Source organism: Mytilus trossulus, chromosome 1 (assembly GCF_036588685.1).
Source record: "Mytilus trossulus isolate FHL-02 chromosome 1, PNRI_Mtr1.1.1.hap1, whole genome shotgun sequence".
Classification (NCBI taxonomy): Eukaryota; Metazoa; Mollusca; class Bivalvia; order Mytilida; family Mytilidae; genus Mytilus; species Mytilus trossulus.
This window is the reverse complement of record NC_086373.1, coordinates 23,120,310-23,139,639: the sequence shown is the minus strand read 5'-3', so window position 1 is coordinate 23,139,639 and position 19,330 is coordinate 23,120,310. Positions and strand designations below refer to the sequence as shown.

Genomic DNA, 19,330 nt, shown 5'->3' with positions numbered 1-19,330 from the left:
ATTTACATTTAGTAGTTAACATGATTTTCTTATCAGGCCTTTTATAGCTGACTATGCGGTATGGGCTTTGCTCAATGTTGAAGGTGTACAGTGACCTATAGTTGTTAATGTTTGTGTCATTTTGGTCTTTTGTGGATAGTTGTCTCATTGGCAATCATACCACATCTTCTTTTTTATATTTGTATGATTTACATTTTGTAACGATTTTAAAGTTAACATTTAGCACCTTTTTTTGTTTGACATACCTTTGCTAATAAATTTGTCCTTTCAGTCTCCATTCTTGTTGCCTCCTCTTTCACTGAGGACATCTGTTCTTCTAAACTAGAAATTCTCTCATCTCTGAAGATTAAAAGTAAATACATTGACATTTTTGTCAGGTGTTTCAGTCAGAGTATGCTTTTACTGGCTTTTATGATTACAGACATGGTTGCATTTCTTCTTAGATCAAGTCAAACTTCTTGTCAAAATGGGAATCCTTTGTTAAAGTTCATCCTTATGAAAAAATCTATAGGACCCATGGCCAGGGTGTAATTTGAAATTTTTGGAAAGACTTCTTATAATCGTCACTATTGTTTACTATTGTAATTAAATTAAAGGTAAAACTTGGGAATATTGTTTAGATTAAGCCAAATTACTTATATTTTTTAAGTTTCCTACAGGTGACAATAGTTTATCAAACCTTTTAACTTGTTAATTCACTACAGTAAAAATAATAATCATACCTTGATTGTATTTTTCTTGTTTCTTCTTCCAGTAAATTTTCTTTTTCTAAAATTGCAGATCTTAACTCTTCACTGGAGCTGCACTGTATAAAATGAAATCAATAGTATTATCTTCATATTTCTACATTGATGTAACCTGAATAATTCAGTCCCTCCCTGTAATCTATCTCTCCTACTTGCAAGGGCCTGAATTCCTAACACGATAAAAACTCTTCACAAATCCTGAATTTTGATTGGTGCCCTGTAGAAGAGGTGACCAATCAGCAATTAGCTCAATTTTATCGAGATAGATAAATCCCTAGCTAATTCCAAATGGTTGATTGAAGATTTTTCATTGTCTATGCATTCAGGCGTTAATGTAGTAAGCGGAATATAACGACTGAATTATTCGGGTTAATTTTGATGATGCTTTCATCTTAGAAATTTAAATGTTGAAATGAATCAATCATCAAATACACAGCTTTGGCATGTACTATCCACACATCACAAAGTAATATTCTGAATGTCATTAGAAATAATTCTTTATATGATTTTTTCAATAATTGTAAATGTACCAAGTTTCAGTTGGAAAGATTGGAAAAGTTGCTTGAAGAATTTCAAATTATACAAAAAACTTTGATATGGTGTCAACTAATTGTCTCTAAAAGTCTCTATTAATCTTTTAATAATGTATGTTTAGCAGACAGCAACACATACCAATATATTAAAATCTCTTTTTTTTAACTAGATAGAAATCATAGTCCTCAGTACTCGAGGCCACAAGACTTTTTGAAATTTAAGGTAGTACCTAACACTACAGGGAGATAACTCTATAAAATCAGCAGAACGTTTAAATGACATTGTGTTGTTAAGGGAATATTAAGCTTCTCAATGATCAAATTAAGTGTTTGTCAAACTGCTATATAACAAGTGTAATTTTTCTGATTAAACGGTTGGTTCAAGTTGTTTGAATTTTTTATATTATTGTCCAAGAGTCAAAGTAAATACTTTGTCAAAAATTTAAGAAATTTAAACTAGCCAAATCAATTTTAGTTAAGGTGTTGGGTACCACCATAAAAATAAAAGTGTTACCTCTGTTTGATAATGTTGTTGCAAATCTGTGAGCTGCTTCTGAAGATCTTCAATCTGGGATATTTTTGTATCATTGTTTGACTGAACCTAAAAAAACATGCATTGTGTTTTCTGATACAATTAATAGATATATATCTGAGGTAAATTTTATTGAAAAACTGTTATGCCTTCATATATTTATAACATCTGACATTGTATTGCTGTTTTTGCTAAAAGATATTTTTTAGAGAAATTCTATGACATTTATGATATAATTTATAATTCATAATTTAAACTTAGTTTTTGTGTTTACCTTGAGTTAGGCCCAATATGGCCTATATTTCTCTTAACTGTCAAGTTAGTACTAAATGGCTATTATTCTGAATGTTCAAACAAATAATACCTACTTTTTCCAGTTCCAGTTTAAGTTCATTATACTGTTTTTCTTTCTGATGTAACAAAGCCACTGACTCTGATTTAGATCCACCAAGTTGTTTCTCAATTTCTTCTATAAAACTGTCCTTCTCTTCAACTCTTTTTTGTACCTTTATATATAAGTAAAATATGTCAACAACATAAATGCATTTTGTATTGAGATTTTTATTTCTTACAATAGAAACCTTAAAGTCATAAGAAACCTCAAATTAAAAAAAAATAGTGCATGTTTTTTATAACTCAATGGATAGTTTTCATCATAAAACTTAAGTACATATACTTTTTTCTGAAGAAAATTCATTAATTTGTTCATATTTAGAAGAAGTTTACTTTATTTTAATTCCTTCCTTCCAGCAACTCAGGAAGCAATTCCCGACATATTTTCCTTATGCAAAGTGACCTCAGTTTGACCCATCTCGTAAAAATCCAGTGATTGCAATACGCATGGATGTCCTTAAAATAAACTATTATCTGATTGTACATCTTAAACATGTGCTCAATACCCATGCTTTTTCTGTTTTTTGTCGACAAACAGCTGACAATCATTAAACTCCAGCTTCAAAACACGAACTTTAATTAAGAATGAACAAAAAAGAAAGTTAGTTAACAATACTTATTACATTACATTAAAGTACACATTTATGTTAACCTAATGCCCCAACCGTGATCCAATATTTGTATTTGTAATCAATTTCACAAAATATCAACATGAGAACAGTTTAAATGTTTCTACATTCAACCAAGCAGGAACATTTTTTTTTTAATCAAACAATCAATCCAAAACTTACTGTTTCAACTTCTGACTTCATTTCAATAATTTCTTTATCTTTTTCTTCAATGCTTTGTTTTAAATTTGTGACTTCAGATAACGAGTTGTCTAATTCAGTTTGTATCTCACTTATTTTCTCTACTTTTATCTTAAGTTCATCTTTTACAGACTCAATTTCTTGTTCCTTCTTCTGTAATTCAGAATTCACGTTTCCAAATTGTGAACTTCTGTCTTCCATTTGTTTTTGCAACTTTTTAACTTCCACACTAGTGCTGTCTATCTCAGATTTTAATTCAATAATGTCCTTTTCTTTCACATCTAAATCTTCCTCTAAGTTTGAGATTTGATTTGCTCGAGTTTCAGCTAGTTGTGTAAGTTGCACTATTTCATTATCTCTTTTCGTCACATCAACTTTTAACTGAGCAATTTCTTCAACTCTAACTGTTAACTGCTTCTGTACAATAGATGAACTTTCTTGGCCCTGGAAGTAAAAATTTTTTAAATAATTTGACAAACTAGAAAATCCCAAAACCCTGTGGTTTGATTATTAGCCACCGAATACAACATTTTATGGAATACATAAGTATATACTAGTAATGAAGATATCCAACAAAGTACAATTTTTTCTATAGAACTGTATGCAGACTTAAGCAAAACCGTGGAATCCAACATACAGGAATATGTGTTAATGTGTTTGATTAAAACTTGTAAAGTTCAAGTGAAATTTATATTCAAAATGTTGTAGATAATGAACGGTATGGGCTTCTATGTGTTTAAAACTTCTTATATTACATTTGTCTTATTCCAGTGGGGTAAAATAAAATACAAAGATAACAATTTATCTTTGGAAAGTGACAATTGCTACTATAAGTTATATGGTTTGCTGCTGACCCCCTACAGGTCCATAAAGGGTTAGTAAAATACCTAGACAGTGAGTTAATTGTATAACACATTTATCGCACGCTGGACATTTTGTGCTGTGTTTTTATGTAAAATAAACAATGAAACACAACAAAATTAATAGATGACTTCACCATTAACAGTAGACATGACATCCCCCTATGAAATTTACAAACCCTCTACAGATCCATAGGGGGTAACCATGTGACGGTGCTCAACCAATCACACTGTGCTAATTTACCAACGGTGCGATAAAACATTTTGAAGGGAAGTGTGTTAGTCATAAGATGTTGCTAAGTCACTAAATCTGAACCTATCACATTTATGAAGTTCTCATTTATTCAATTTCCACAGCAGATTAAGAAAGTCATTCTGAATACATGATAAGTTGATAAGGATGCTTTGGTGATTGGTAGTGTATACGCATGATTAAAATAAATCATATATTTTAACACTAGAATTATAATGATTTTTCCTCAGAAAATTTATTTGTAACCAGTGCCCATGTCTTTTTAATATAAGTTTAAAAAAAACCTCTATTACTACCACTTATAAATCATTAATCAATGAAAACAAGATACCTTCATAATATTTGACTGTAGTTCTGTGAACTGATCTGTTTTGGCCTTGACCTCTTTCTGTAAGTTCTCAATCTCTAAAACTCTTTTATCAAGGTTATTCTGAAGTTTGCCAGACTCCTCTGACTTTGATTTCAGTTCTTTTTCTACATTGTCTTTCTCATATGAAATCTTTTCATGCTGTGCCTTGAGTTTATTAAGTTCTTCCTGTGTTTGTTTTAAATCTGTTTGAAGTTGTGTGAATGAATTTGCCTTTTCTTCAAAGGAAGACTGTAATCTAAAGTCAAAGAAAACAAAATCAATGTTTCTTCATTTGCAATGTTACTTACAACAAACATATATTACATGAATGCCAATTTTTTTTATATACCGCTATGGTAATGTAAATTCAGAAATAATTGTGTATTTATTATTGCAATTTTGTCATTTTAGACTGAAACAAGACTTAAATTGTTGCGATATTGAGAAAAAATCCTTTTTAACTCATATATAAAATTTCAAAATGTGAGTTTAAATTATTTTGATTATAACTCTGTCACATTTATTATAATAATAAAAACATTGCAATTATTTATGAATTTACACTAAACATTAAAAAGACATCTATTAAACATTAAAGGACATTTAGAGGTCATCATACACACAAAAAGCATGCACTAATAAGATAGGGTAAGTCCTGAACTTAATAGTCTTAATAAAAGATAAGTCCTCCTGTAACTCAGATGTGAAAGAGCCAATCATAGTAATGGTTTTCTTTTCAAACCAGATTCTTCAAATTGTATGAAAGATCCACTTTTCCTTAATATTTCTTTAATAAAAAATTTCCATACTTGACAAAATATCTTTCCATTTTCATGAACTTGAATCTAAAATTGTAATTTAAAGCAAGTTGCTTTCCTTGCAAGAAAGACCAGCTGGTTTGCAGTCGTTTAAAGCAATGGCAAGAAGCTGAATAAATTAATGTGTTACTTTAATAAATAAGCCAGTAATATATACACTTATAACTGAGTTTTGTAAGAAAATTTGCTCAAGCAAAAAATGCTAAGCTCCTTATAAAATAAATGATACCTCTGTACTTCTTCCACTTTTGGGGACTCTGATATCTGAGCTTCTAACTGCTTGAGTTTTTCTTCTGTACTGTAAGACAAAGTTAATTCTATATGCTCATACTATTAAAACTAGCTAAGCAAATAACATACATAAGTAAATATAAGGAAATTCATTGATTTAAACAAATCACAAAAGTAAAACTTTATTCAATACCTAGCAATTTTTCTAAAAAGTTTCATTTTATTGAATTGAGAATATTGCAATAAAATTAGTGAATGCATATGATCTTATTTATGTTATTTAAATGGAGAGACAGGAGTATATTAATATGTATGCATTCCAAATTTGTCCTTATATGTAATGCAATTTAAACATGTCACAAAATTATTAAGTTCAAAAACTATTAAATTTCACAAATTACAGCCCAAAATAATGATTTAATCTATCATCATATATGTATTTCATTACAATGCTGAGGGTTTCTGTATTAAGGAAAACTGCTTTACATTAAATATATACTTGGTGGTATGTGTGAAGGAATAAGGAATAAAAGGCAGCATGTGTGTATTTTTATTCTAAAGCAGCTGTGCATCACAAGCTTAAGTATGTTTATACCCCTGGCGAAAATCCATTGAAACAAAATTTTCTATTCTGCAAAAATACAAACTAAGTAGCACAATATACTGACAAAAACTGCTATGAACAAATAAATAACCTGAAATAAATCACTATTTATAGTAGATCTTATTTCTGATGGCCTAAACCTATGGAATTAGAAGAACTTTCAAAAACATTTCAAATTATACACAAATTCTCTGAACATTTGAACTGAACTACCATTGTCAGTGTCAAGAAAGTATTTATATGTATTAACTTCAACTAAGATCTTATATGCTTACACGGTGTTTTTAGTTTTGAGTTCGTTATAAAGTTTCTCAATAGCATCTTTCTCCTTCTCTTTCTCCAGTGATAAATTATCCATCAAAGTTTGAACTGATATAAGTTCCTGCTTCAGAACCATCACATCCTCTGCTCCTGGTCTAAGTAGTAAATAGTAAAGTAACAAAAATACTTGTTTATAGTTATCAAAGGTACCAGGTTTATAATTTAGTACGCAAGACACGCGTTTCGTCTACATAAGACTCATCAGTGACGCTCATATCAAAATATTTATAAAGCGAAACAAGTACAAAGGTGAAAAGCCTTCAGGATCCCAAATTCCAAAAAGTTGTGCCAAATAGGGCTAAGGTAATCTTTGCCTGGGATAAGAAAATCCTTAGTTAATCGAAAATTCAAAGTTTTGTAAACAGGAAATTTATAAAACTGACCACATTATTGACATTCATGTCAACACCGACGTGTTGACTACTGGGCTATTAAAATACACACAATTCTTTATTATGTATTTATATAATGAGAAAGAAACGTTGCATGAATTAGTTAGAACTATTTGCAAACATATAAAAAAAACCAGAAATAACATAAAATGAATTTGACACAATTTGAACTGTATTGAGTAACAATCTAGTCACTTTTTTGCATTTATAAAACTATCAAAACGACTTCTGAAAATGATTCAATTGTGTGTGTTGTAGTTGTAGATTAAGTGCAGCAACAGCTAGGAGCTATTTTAGTGTTGGATAATTTGAATATGTTTTGTATTCCAGGAGGTGATAATAGTTGGAATTGGGATGGGTTTTTTTTAACAAAACTTTAAACTCATACTTTTCACTGAAACAGAACAAAACAGAAACTGATTACTGATAGACAAGAAAAGACAGTCATTGAAAAGAAATATTTATAGTGTTGCATACAGCAGAATGGTGTCATTTGGATTTTTCTAAATTTATTTCCCACCTGCTATGACATTCACCATAGATATACAAAAAACTTAGAAAAAGAACAACACAAATGGCATTTCAGTAATTTTTGTGTTTGTATTTTCATACTTATATTAGCTAGACTTCAAAATATATCTTTCAAAATTGAAGAATGCTTTTGGTGAATTTTCATCAATAAAAGTATCTTCCTCTATTTGCAATTTAATGTCTTTCTTATTCAATGAGAAACTACTTTTTTAATTCTTAACTGATTTATTATCCTTAAATTGATTATCTTTTTTTTCGTTTATTATTGAAATACCAGATAATACATGTATATATAATTTTTAAAGTACCTTTGTGATAGTTGTGCCTCTAAATTATGTATGAATGTTTCTTTTGACTCTATCTGTCCCTGTAAAGAATCAATAATCATATGCATGAGTTAATTGTGTCTTGATGAATATGTCATTTTTAATCTCCTCATGCATTTTGATATCTCAATAAGGATGTTATTTTTAAATTTCCTACCCATTTTTATTTCTCAATAGAATGCAATTTTAAAGCTCTCTTTGAGTTTGGATATCTTGATAAAGACGCAATTTTAAAGCTTCCTATGCATCTTGATATCTTGGAAAGTATGTAATTTGAAGCTTCTATAATTTTTGATATCTTGATAAGTATGTAATTTTTAAACTCCCTATGCATTTTGATATCTTGATGAATATGCATTTTGATATCTTAATAAGTATTTTACTCTAAAGCTTGCCTTGACCAAGAAATTTTAATTTGCATTTGTATAGTAGGTTAATTACCTTCAATGTGTGTATGTGATCTTCTAATGCCCCCTTTTGTCCTTCTAATTCATCACATTTGGCTTTAACTGTCACTAATTCACTTGCCTGCAAAATAAACAGTTTACTGATTAGTGCAAGCTCTTTGATGTAAATTGTTCATTGTTTCCATTCTGTAAAACATTTTCCAGTTTGCCTATACAGTCATCCGATGACCATATAAGCTATGTAAACATAAATATAGATATAAATAGATTAAGCAAACTCGTGCTGTTGGATTTTTCTAGGTCTATTTAATTCTATATTATAGATGAAAAATAAATAATTCTCATCGTTTTTAATCTGTATAAGAATGATTTGTGTAGATCGAATCAGTCAATCAAATGATTTACCTTTGATTCACTTTCAATGTTGACATTCTTTACCTTTAGATAATTGTACACATACATTTCACATGTTATCCATCTCTAGCTAAGGGGTTAAATTGAAGTTCACATGAATACGATTCAATGAGGTCAAATTATTCACTTGCAAGTGAATAATTCATAATCAATGTTTTTTTTAGCTAATTTTGACAAAATTAAACCATTATTATTTCACTATTTGCATTTCATTAATGATTGAGCAAAAAAAAAATATATCAGATTCTTTATATATCTCGTAGCTAGTGCCCCTTTATCTTATAGTTGAAGTGGACTAGAAGTTTTAGAAGAGAAGATTTATTATATTTTTCCATCAGAACTTAATAGACCAGTGGTTGATACTAGCAGATGTGGATGTCTTGGACTCTTTAGGCAAAGTCAGATATATATACCAGATTAAATGAGAACCATGATATAGGCATTCCTTCTAAGAAAATAGATGCTTCTTTGGTGAAAATTCCCATAGCTCACATTAGCTTAAAAGATTAATATATTAGATTTTACCATTTGACCAGATTTAGTTGACAATCTACTGCCTTCTTCTGTCATTAATTCTTGTTTTGCTGACAATTCCTCTACTTTAGCTCTCAAATGGTGACACTCATTCATTACTGAAAAACAACACAATCTATAAAATATTCATTCCTTGAACTTCTTTAACACATAAATAGTAAATAATAGATAGTTATTACAGCTAACTATATAATAAATAATTGTTGAAATTGATTCTTGCTATTAAACAAAAATACAAAATCTCTAAGTTCTATTTCACTGAAGTGTACCATGATCAAACTAACAAAAAAAATCCTTAATATTCGAGGAGAACTTGGAAGTCAAGTGTAGTGCTAAGAGAATGAAAAAAATAATCATGAAAGCAGAACCTCTGATTTCTGTAGTTTACACTGTGGTAAAATAGTCTAAACATGTTACTTACAAATAGTCCTACTTTCTTCAGAGCCTTTCAACTGCATCTGCATCATCTCTAACTCAGATTTTTCCTAGTAAACAAGATCTTTATATTTACAAGATTTTAATATTTACAATATATGTACACTTAGAATTGAGATAAATCAAACTAAAATTTAAAGTATAATCTGATCGCCAATGGAAACATGGTAGCATTTTTAGTTCGAAGTAAGTCCATTAAGAAATAACCATGGGGGCTTGAATATATCATGATTTACTATGGGTTGGCCCTTTATGCAAAATATTTTACCCTGAGCGATAGCCTTTTATAGAGAACCATACAATGAGGTTTCCTAGTCTATGAAGATCTATTGGTTGCCTATTATTGCTTACATCCACTTCGTTTTTCTATCTGTATCCAATATTTGCCACTGGAAATTAAGCATCAACTATCATAATCATCTATGCAGCCTGTCTAAGTTATGTATCGACTAAAGTCAACTGTTAGCAAAATTCAATAGATTATCTGTGTTCATCTACCAAGGGAGAAAACTTGCATCTTCTGTTAATAACAGGGGAGATAACTTCGTCTTCAGTTAAAACCAAGGTAGTTAACTTACATCTTCTGTTGATACCAGGGAAGATAACTTACATCTTCTGCTATTACCAGGGGAGATAACTTACATCTTCTGTTATTACCAGGGGAGATAACTTACATCTTCTGCTATTACCAGGGGAGATAACTTACATCTTCTGTTAATACCAAGGGAGATAACGTACATCTTCTGTTAATACTAAGGGAGATAACTTACATCTTATGTTAATACCAAGGGAGATAACTTACATCTTCTGTTAAAGGTATTTTACCACTTCCACTACCAGATCTTCCTTTCTGAAGTTCTATTTTTAGCTGCTCTGTGTATTTTTGACTGTCTCTTAACGAGAACTTTAGGTTTTCTACTTCTTGTCTGAGGGCAAAAACATCTCCATCTCTACAAAATAAAATAAATAGGTCAAAGTCTAAAATGACCTGGTTGAATATTTGTGACAAATCAAAGTAAGATGAGAAGAAAACCTAAAACAATCCATAATAGGAGGTGTATACTTCAAAATATATTTTTAAGGTATGTGTTTATAATTGGGTTAGCACTTAGAATAATATAACATTTGATATTTACAGTTGTCATCCAAAATATGCACCTCCTATATATTAGCATATTCCTACTGACCTATTTTCTGATATATTATTAGCCTCCATGTCATGTGTTTCAAAATGAGATTGTAGTTCCTCTGGTGTGTTATAGGACTTCTTACACATAGGACATAGAAATCCTTCCTAAAATATTAAAAAAAGATGGTTTCATTAATCATTAGTTCAATTAAAAAAAAATCAGAATCAGGGCTGCTCCATCTAATCATACATGGTGCATGGAAAGGTACTTTCAAAATGGGAATAATCTACAGAGACAAATTAAGAATTTCAATTCTATTTTCACTGTTCTTGATACCCACCCATGGTTTATTGTTTTTTTTTACAATGCCCTGTGTCCTATGTACATTGTATGTGTAAATAGTTGCTTAACAAATGATTTTCAAACACCCAATAAAAAAAACTTCTTTATTTTCAATGTGGAAGAAAGTTTTTATCTTGGTATTAATTGCAGATGCTCATATTCATAAACTTGCAAGAGAAATAAATGATATTGTAAAGTGATTACTTTATTGCTATATCAGTTCGAAAATGTAGGATTGTTTCAAGACAGGGTATAATAAAATAACCTTTTTTTATCATGCTTTACAGAATAGAAATGGAAATAAGGAATGTTTATTATTAATAATTTGAAACTTCCATGATGCAAAACTAACCCTCATTATTTTCTATATAGAAAGACACAGAAAATATCAAGTTATGAAAGTTAATTCTCTTTGTTTAACTGTATCAATTTATTTTTTATCATTCATACCAACACCTTACAACATTGAATGAAAGAAAACAGAGTTCTAGAAGGATATGTACAACGTAAGTGAGGGATTGTTTCATTACATAAATTCACATACTCCCTGAGGCTTGTTTTCGTCATGTTCGGCATCAAAATGATTCTGCAGAGCTTCAGCAGATGGCATGGATTTCATACACATAGGACATAGAAATCCCTGAAATATGAAGCAGTGCTCTAGGATAGACATGGAAAGACAGGGATACAGTCTGATTAAAATCTGCATCCAAACGTCTCTTTGCTAATGATACAGAGAGAACTTATGGGGCAAATTTTAGTGTAACTGAACAACAAAAGTGACAAGGATAAACAGAATACTAAATGAATCAAATGTAAGTAGTGCAAGCTTGATGGACAAAAATTTGAATCTCAGATAATGCAAATTTCTCTGTTAAAAACATTTTTTTTTATAAATGTATTTGTTAAGACTTTAATAACAACAGAACTTCAGAGATAGCTGCAGTAATTAAATTTATACAAAGACATTGAAATGTTTTGGAGAATAGGATAAAAGCAATGCAGCAAATCATGCTCTAGAATGAAATGGGATATCGATTATTTACATGTAACAAAATGTCGCCATGGTTAGTAAATGTAAACAGAAAGAGAAAATGAAAGTAAACTTGAACAAGAATTTAAATAAAGTCAGTTTGCCATAGAAGTTAAATCTATTGAATTTCTTGTTTTCTGTTTTATTATCCTAATCCCCCTTCCCCCACCCCACCCCCCAAAAAAACAACACCAATAATTTACCTGTGCCTCTTCTTCTGCATCATTCTGTCCTTGTTTTACAGGAGAGGACTTGGAAGAGTTGCTCTGTAAAAATAAAAACAATGTTGATAATTCTTAAATATTACATTTTATTTATACACATATCATATGGGAAGCTATACAGGAGAGTTTGCGTTTTCAATTCACAATTTAGATAAACAGTTCAATCATTACAATTAGTTGAGATTTTCTGTTTGTACATTTTGAAAGACCAATTCTTTTTATCATTTGTTACTGAAAATTTGAACAGGTTCATACATTCAATTGTTACCCAATTAATATAATGCCAAAAATCATGTAAGAGTATCAAAAATAAAATCCAAGTGGTATTCAAGATACTATACAACATGTTTTGATATAGCAGTTTGACAGAATAACTGAAAACACTGATGGCAACATTTCCCTTTTTCAATATACAAACATGTACATGTATTAATACACACCCCTGAATCTGCAATAGAAATATTTTTAAGGTATGAGTTTATGAATATATGCTCAGTAAGATTTAAATGGTGAAATACACAGTCTTCCTTTCAAGGAAAAATCTGAAATATCTTCGACCAACAGTTTAAATTTGCATTAAAATGCTTCATTTTTCAATCACAATTGTATATAATGAGCATTTGTTTGTGTTAATTCTTTGTGTAATGCAAAAAGGTGAATTCTAATATGACGTGCTTCTTTCGCTTTGTAAACAATACTGTGTGAAAATTCTCGATATATCTATACTTAGCGCAGACTCAGAAATATACATAATAATGGATGTTACAATATACCCATATACCTCCCACGTAAATCCACATGTATTTGAAACTACATTGCAAACGCTTTGCCAAATTTATTGTATTGCTAATTTTAATTAAACAAAAAAAATTACAGAACTTTTATTCTTATTCAGATGCATAATAAAAAGAATTAATGTATTGCAACTAGTTTTGTTTATTTCCTAAATATAGTAACACTGTATATTGTGTGCAATGTCAATTTCATCATGGAACACTTTCTCTACAATGAGGGGTTCATTAAGGGATGCAAATAAGCTTGATATTTATGTTACGATTTAAAAAAATATCATTATACTAATTTAAGTTGCAGTATAAAAACAATATTTAGTCAATATCACAAAAATAAAAACTTGTTTGTAACCAACGAAGTTCGTATAATATTGTATTAAAATGGAATTCTGAGGTTTTCTATTCTATTGCCTTTGATTCAGCGAGTCAACATGGCAGCTCCTTCTTTACGAAATGTCAATTTTGGATTTGACGGTAGCTTACGAGAAAACATGTAAATTAAAAATCGGAAATATTGGGTTTGAGAATTAAACATATTTTTTCTAGCGGTTATTAACGAAATAATTAATGCAAGTTAAAGATGTATGAGAATATTTGAGCTTTATCTAACAAGGAGTAAAAAAAGAACAGCTCCATACACGGCATACCAACCCTCGCTTCAGTATTTAAATTAACTTATTTGTCCTATTAGAATCGAAATAATACATGGAAGCCATAGATTTGTTGTAAATTTACACATGGCCTAGGCCGTGATATTCGTTAATTTTATCCCTCGCTAACGCTCAGGATAAAATTCGAATATCACGGCCCAGGCCATGTGTAAATTTCCAACAAATCTATGGCTTCCATGAATTATTTCTTAATTAGACAAGCTACTTACTATGCAACACAGAGCCATGTTTACATGTATGCTGCTTCATGCAATAAAGTACATGTAATGAATAAGTATGGGCACTGTGTTCATGCTAAACAACTGTGACAGTGAAATAAGAGGTTTCTGTAAAATCATTTGAACTAATAAATATCAATTATCATTTATATTCTGTAGATGCATTTCATTAGAAAAGAAGGTTGTTGGGTAAAAGGTAAAGGATGTCTTCAGGCAAGATCAATAACTTTTTGGTCATTTCAAGAATTTCTAATGAATGAATAAATATGAATGCCTTTTTTTGCTGGTCAAGTCCTCTTGTCATCAAGGAATAAAATCAAGAAAGAGCATGGTATGCACAAGTTGATTCAGTTAAAAATCACCATTTTCATTGCTTTTTGATGCTAGGGAATCACTGTGAAAAGGGAGATAATCTGATTGCTGGTAATCTGCTCAATCTTCACAAATTAGTACCAAAAAAAACAACATGAATCTTCTATCTTACATGTAAATATACAAAAATTGTCAAGCACAATCATCAGCATTCACTGTGAATAATCTGATTTTTTTATTATGTCTGGAGATATTTTCAAATGTTCTCCTTGTGAAAACTGTACTTTTACAATGATATGAAGAAGCATATCTTTACCAATAGAATCTTCAGACTCATAAATTTGTAACATGGCAATTTTAATCTTATTACTTTTAACATTTTCATATTAATAGACTTGTAAGACTTATCTTAATGCTGCAATAATTAAACATTAAAACAACTGTTTAAAATATACTGACTTTTTAAAAATACTTTATGTCAAGCTTGTTAATAACTTCCATTTGTCATTAACAAATGAATCTCTTTTCAGATTTTTCTTAATATTGTTTAGTACAGAAACAATTATTTGTACAATGAGAAAGACAAGGACAATGAAGGAAGGCAAGGAAGGATGAAAATTAATAAATAAATCACCTTGTTAGTATCAGCATTATCAACAACCTGCCCCTAGAGGATAAACAAAATAAAATAAATATGAATATATAAGCTAAACTATAAAGCATTGTTTACCAATCACCAAATGACTAGTTATGAAGTGAAACAGGTCTAAATCAAAACCTGTATAAATTTGAAACCTGTCAGTCTAAAGTGAATTTTAGTAAAAGAACATACATTATATACATTATATGTATTAGTGTTCTAATCTGTGAGAACAAAACACCTTTCTCATGTTTCTTAATGATGTGCATGTTATACATGTGTACAAAGTTGTCAGTCTATTATATTTTATGCTTTAGACTAACTTCATTGTCTTTTTTATATGTATGATGACAGTTGGCAAAGTTTCAGACTTTTTGAAAACTGAAATTCATTAAACAAATGTTTTTTTCTCTCAAATTTTATCCAACACCTTAAGGATTATATACCCTTCTGTTGGCTCAATGCAAAACATATGGAAATTTTATAGAAAATATGAAGCCTTTCCCATTGAACTCTCATATTTAAAAAATTGTAGCTTGATAGATAGAGGATTATTGCATGTAGTGCTAGCAATGATTTCCTTCAAACAAGTTTATAAATTTGGATATTGGTGAAATTAAATTTAAATATGGACCAATTGATTATTGAAGTACACCTTTTAGGGTGTGCTGGACTACAATGTATCGTGACTCAGCAGGATATTTTGTAATTTAAAGGTTGTTTGGAAATTTTGCCAACAATAAACGCTAGCACATCATAGGAAAACAAGTTAGTCATCAATCTTCTGAATTTTATAACAAAATTCTCTGTATTAGAGTCTGTGGATTCTCTACAAATATTTGGTTTTATCTGCCACAAAATGCCCCTTTTTCAATTAAAAGCAAAGAAACAATGAATAATAATTAACGCTTTGCACTAAGTTTTGGATGTACACAATTACCCATCTCTACTATTCATTTTCTTTGCTGCTTTATTAATTTACTATTGCAGATTTCAAATTTTGTAATTACATGGCTACAGAAGGGGTCATCATAAACCTAAAAACAATCAACAACTGTGGATAAAAAATAAAGCTTACATGTACATTTATGCATCCATTTGATGAGTGAAAGAGTGTAAATTGTTGAAATATGGAGAGAAGCTCTATGGTGAGACTGTGGATTCATTTATTTTCGTGGCTATCAATTTTAGTGAATTGATGAAAACTTGCATCTTCATGGATATTTCATTTCATGGTCAATAATCTTTGTTAAGTCATAAGTGTATACAATGTATATAAAGCCTATATTAAATTTGTAATTCGTTGAACATTTGAAGTTCATCTGTACCCACGAAAATTGGTATCCAACGATTAATATCTTCAATATAACGAATAATAATGAATTCACAGTAATTGATATTGGCATTTTATATTGCTAAAGCAGAGCTCCAGATAAGAATTCACAAAATGGGGTTTTTACCCTCCATTTTTTAATGTAATTGGGTGATAAAGTTTTTTAATTGCATTATCAATTCCAGTTCACCCCTCAAGCAAATATCAAATTGGGGTTTTCACCACCAAGCTCCTTAATGTATTGGTTTTTTTCATCAACACAATATTGAATATTTAGGCATGTTATAATCGCATTACGTGTATGTCAACCCCAGATGTCTTTCCATCTTAAATGTGTTTCTTTCTTTGTATATGTCATGTATGTGCTAGCTGTTTAATTTGGTTTATTTACTGACGAGCAATTATACGTTTAATTTCTGTCTCGTTTTTAAATGTTCTGCCAGTCTTGTATTTTCTAAAAACTTATGGAAACTGCAGCTGGTGTCACTAGTTGGACAGTAACTAATTGCCTTTCTAGATCCCATATGATCACCCTACAGTTTATGGTTGGGGTAGGCTGAGTGTTAAGATTTTTATGTAATACATGTGAAATTTAGGTGCTGTAAGAAAGTTTTGCCAGTCCTTTCACCTATTTGCAAGATCTACTTTTTAACAAAAATAAAAAGTAGTTCCCAGATTTAAGATATACCTCAAAACCTTGAGGTTAATAGGGTGGTTTAATGACTGACCATATTCAACTTAAATTTACAAATAATTCTGCAAATAAATGACAATATTATATAATACTGCACTTGGCAATAAACAACTATCGTTAAGCATGTAGAACAATTAGACCAAAAACAAAGAAAGTGTCAACATGGTCAAGCTGCATTGATGTACAAAATGGATATGTGTATTCACTCATCAACTTAAATTAAAAAATATATGAACTGTTTTTGTTTAATTCAATTTACTTAAATCTGGGTTAAGTTGTCCCTTATCAGAACTTTTGATTTCCAATGCTTTCCAGCTACATTTCATGTCATAATTGATTTGGCCTTTCACTTTTTCTAACTGATTTCGTTTTTGACGAAACCCTGTGTTTATCTTTCTAGCAATGTTCTCGTTAAGGTACGCTAACACGCCCGTGCGTTCAATGGATGCTTCCTAAAATCACTAGCTGAGTCTTGTTATCATCATAACTTTCCCTCAGCTATCAAAAAGAAGCCGAAGACATGCTTCTATTCAATATTGTTGACGGACATTTACTTTTGTTTTAATTCAGTGCTTGTTATGATAAGTCCCGAGCAATTTCGAAAAGATATGACAGCATGTCACACGCTTAATGTATAACGCAGAGGAGATCGAAATGGGTCTCACTAATTAGCGACAACAAGCGTCAAGAAGCGACAACAAGCGTCAACAAGCGACAACAAGAAATATTTTAGCGACAACAAGCGACAAGAAGACTATTTAGCGACAACAAAAAATTGTTTTTATTAGATATAAAAATTTTTTTTAAAAATTACGAACAGATATGACTGATTAAAATGTTTTATTATATAGATAGACGAAGAAATGAAACATTTGTGATGAAGAAAGAGATTGTGAAGTTTATATTAGTATATTGGTAGATGAAGAAATTAAACATTTGTGAAGAAGAAAGAGATTGATTTTCTTTTTTTTATTTCTAAATATGAAGAATATGTATATATTTTTTTTTTATTATTATTAGTAGTCATTATATAGTAATATGTACATTCCTATCTAACATAATATTTATACATTTTGTACATGGTGGTCCTATTTTGATACGGTACGTCTAAACACCGCTCAGGACCTCCTGAGTGCACTTAGGACATACAAAGAGCACTCAGGACCCTTTATAGTCATCGTATCTGCACACAGGATGGATGTTTATATTCGTTATACGCTTCTCACTTTAAAGATTAATTTTGGTAGAATTTGAAATCGAACTTAGATAGATATGTTTATTCTTATAAAATAATGAGGGCACGTGTCACTGATAACACAACTACTGAGCCGTGAATTATCCAATCAACAAAATTGATTGGATTATCTTTATTGTTGTTTCTGGATTTTATTCCTAGTTAAAAAAATAAGATGAATAATTCTTTCGTATGTTTTTTACATTTTTACAATTAACCAATATATGATCAAGCTAAACAAGAGTTGCATTTTACGCTTGAAACATCACCAAAGTGTAGATTATATAAGTTTATTGTGTCAAATGTAGAATTACAATTTTATTTACAAAAATGTATCGAACTTGTTACAGGAAAAGGCAACTATAAAATAATATGAATTTTTATTTTCTTTATTCATGAACTGCAAAACACAACTAAATTTATTTAGCCGTCATCATGAAAAAGTACATTGAATGAGTTTTTAAAATTTTTTCTCTATGCATATCCATTTTAAAGGTAACACTGTACTAACAACACAATCCATAACCAGCAATAAAGATAATCCAATCAATTTTGTTGATTGGATGATTCACGGCTCAGTAGTTGTGTAATGAGTGACACGTGTCCCTCTATTTCATTAAAATTAACATATACATCTAAGTTCGATTTTAAATTCTACCAAAATTTAACTCTAAAATTAGAAGGTTATAACGAATATAAACATCCATCCTGTGTGCAGATACGATGACTATAAAGGGTCCTGAGTGCACTTTCTATGTCCTGAGTGCACTCAGGAGGTCCTGAGCGGTGTTTAGACGTACCCATTTTGATAAGCCGTAAATTTTTACCACTAAGGTTCACTGTATTTTTGCCCTTTTTGAAGTTGTAGTTTTAGCATTTTTAATACGTTTCCGTTGGCAAGGTTTACGTGCACATGCACTTGTTTTGGGGATTGTCAGCCCACCATATGTTGAAGTGGTGGACTCTGGGATTGCGTTTAACTTTCTCCCATAAGTCAAGAATTTTTGCAATGCAAAAGCCTTTTCTTTCTCTGATTTAATCTGCCATAGAGCTTTTGTGCATTGAAAATGGCTTACCGAGGAGCTTAGCTCAAAGTCTCCATGTCCATAAAGTGCGCCATTGACAAGACTTTCTTGCAACTTTATTTCTTTGTGAATTTTATTAATTAACTCTGGAAGTTTCTCAGGCTTCCAATCTTGATTTAGTTTCAAGATGTGATT

At 30.3% G+C, this 19,330-nt stretch overlaps 1 protein-coding gene across 6 annotated transcripts in view; it reads right to left on the bottom strand.

Moving 5' to 3' along the window:
* Positions 1–19,330, bottom strand: part of LOC134719108 (early endosome antigen 1-like) — a 57,508-nt gene that overhangs the window by 36,181 nt on the left and 1,997 nt on the right. For 3 of the 6 annotated variants that reach the window (XR_010107511.1, XM_063582072.1, XM_063582080.1), the window contains exons 2-18: positions 14,844–14,876; positions 12,197–12,259; positions 11,505–11,600; positions 10,676–10,782; positions 10,291–10,438; positions 9,475–9,538; positions 9,045–9,151; positions 8,140–8,226; positions 7,681–7,739; positions 6,404–6,544; positions 5,523–5,591; positions 4,458–4,731; positions 2,996–3,457; positions 2,180–2,317; positions 1,794–1,880; positions 723–805; positions 246–339 (exon numbers count right to left, since the gene is read on the bottom strand). Coding sequence is in view for 5 of the 6 variants with exons in the window: in XM_063582072.1 (XP_063438142.1) it covers positions 246–339; positions 723–805; positions 1,794–1,880; positions 2,180–2,317; positions 2,996–3,457; positions 4,458–4,731; positions 5,523–5,591; positions 6,404–6,544; positions 7,681–7,739; positions 8,140–8,226; positions 9,045–9,151; positions 9,475–9,538; positions 10,291–10,438; positions 10,676–10,782; positions 11,505–11,600; positions 12,197–12,259; positions 14,844–14,876 (2,112 nt within the window). In the remaining variant the exon portion in view is untranslated. The remainder of the gene's footprint in view (positions 1–245; positions 340–722; positions 806–1,793; positions 1,881–2,179; positions 2,318–2,995; positions 3,458–4,457; positions 4,732–5,522; positions 5,592–6,403; positions 6,545–7,680; positions 7,740–8,139; positions 8,227–9,044; positions 9,152–9,474; positions 9,539–10,290; positions 10,439–10,675; positions 10,783–11,504; positions 11,601–12,196; positions 12,260–14,843; positions 14,877–19,330) is intronic. The other 3 variants (XM_063582089.1, XM_063582092.1, XM_063582099.1) reach the window with 3 other exon arrangements.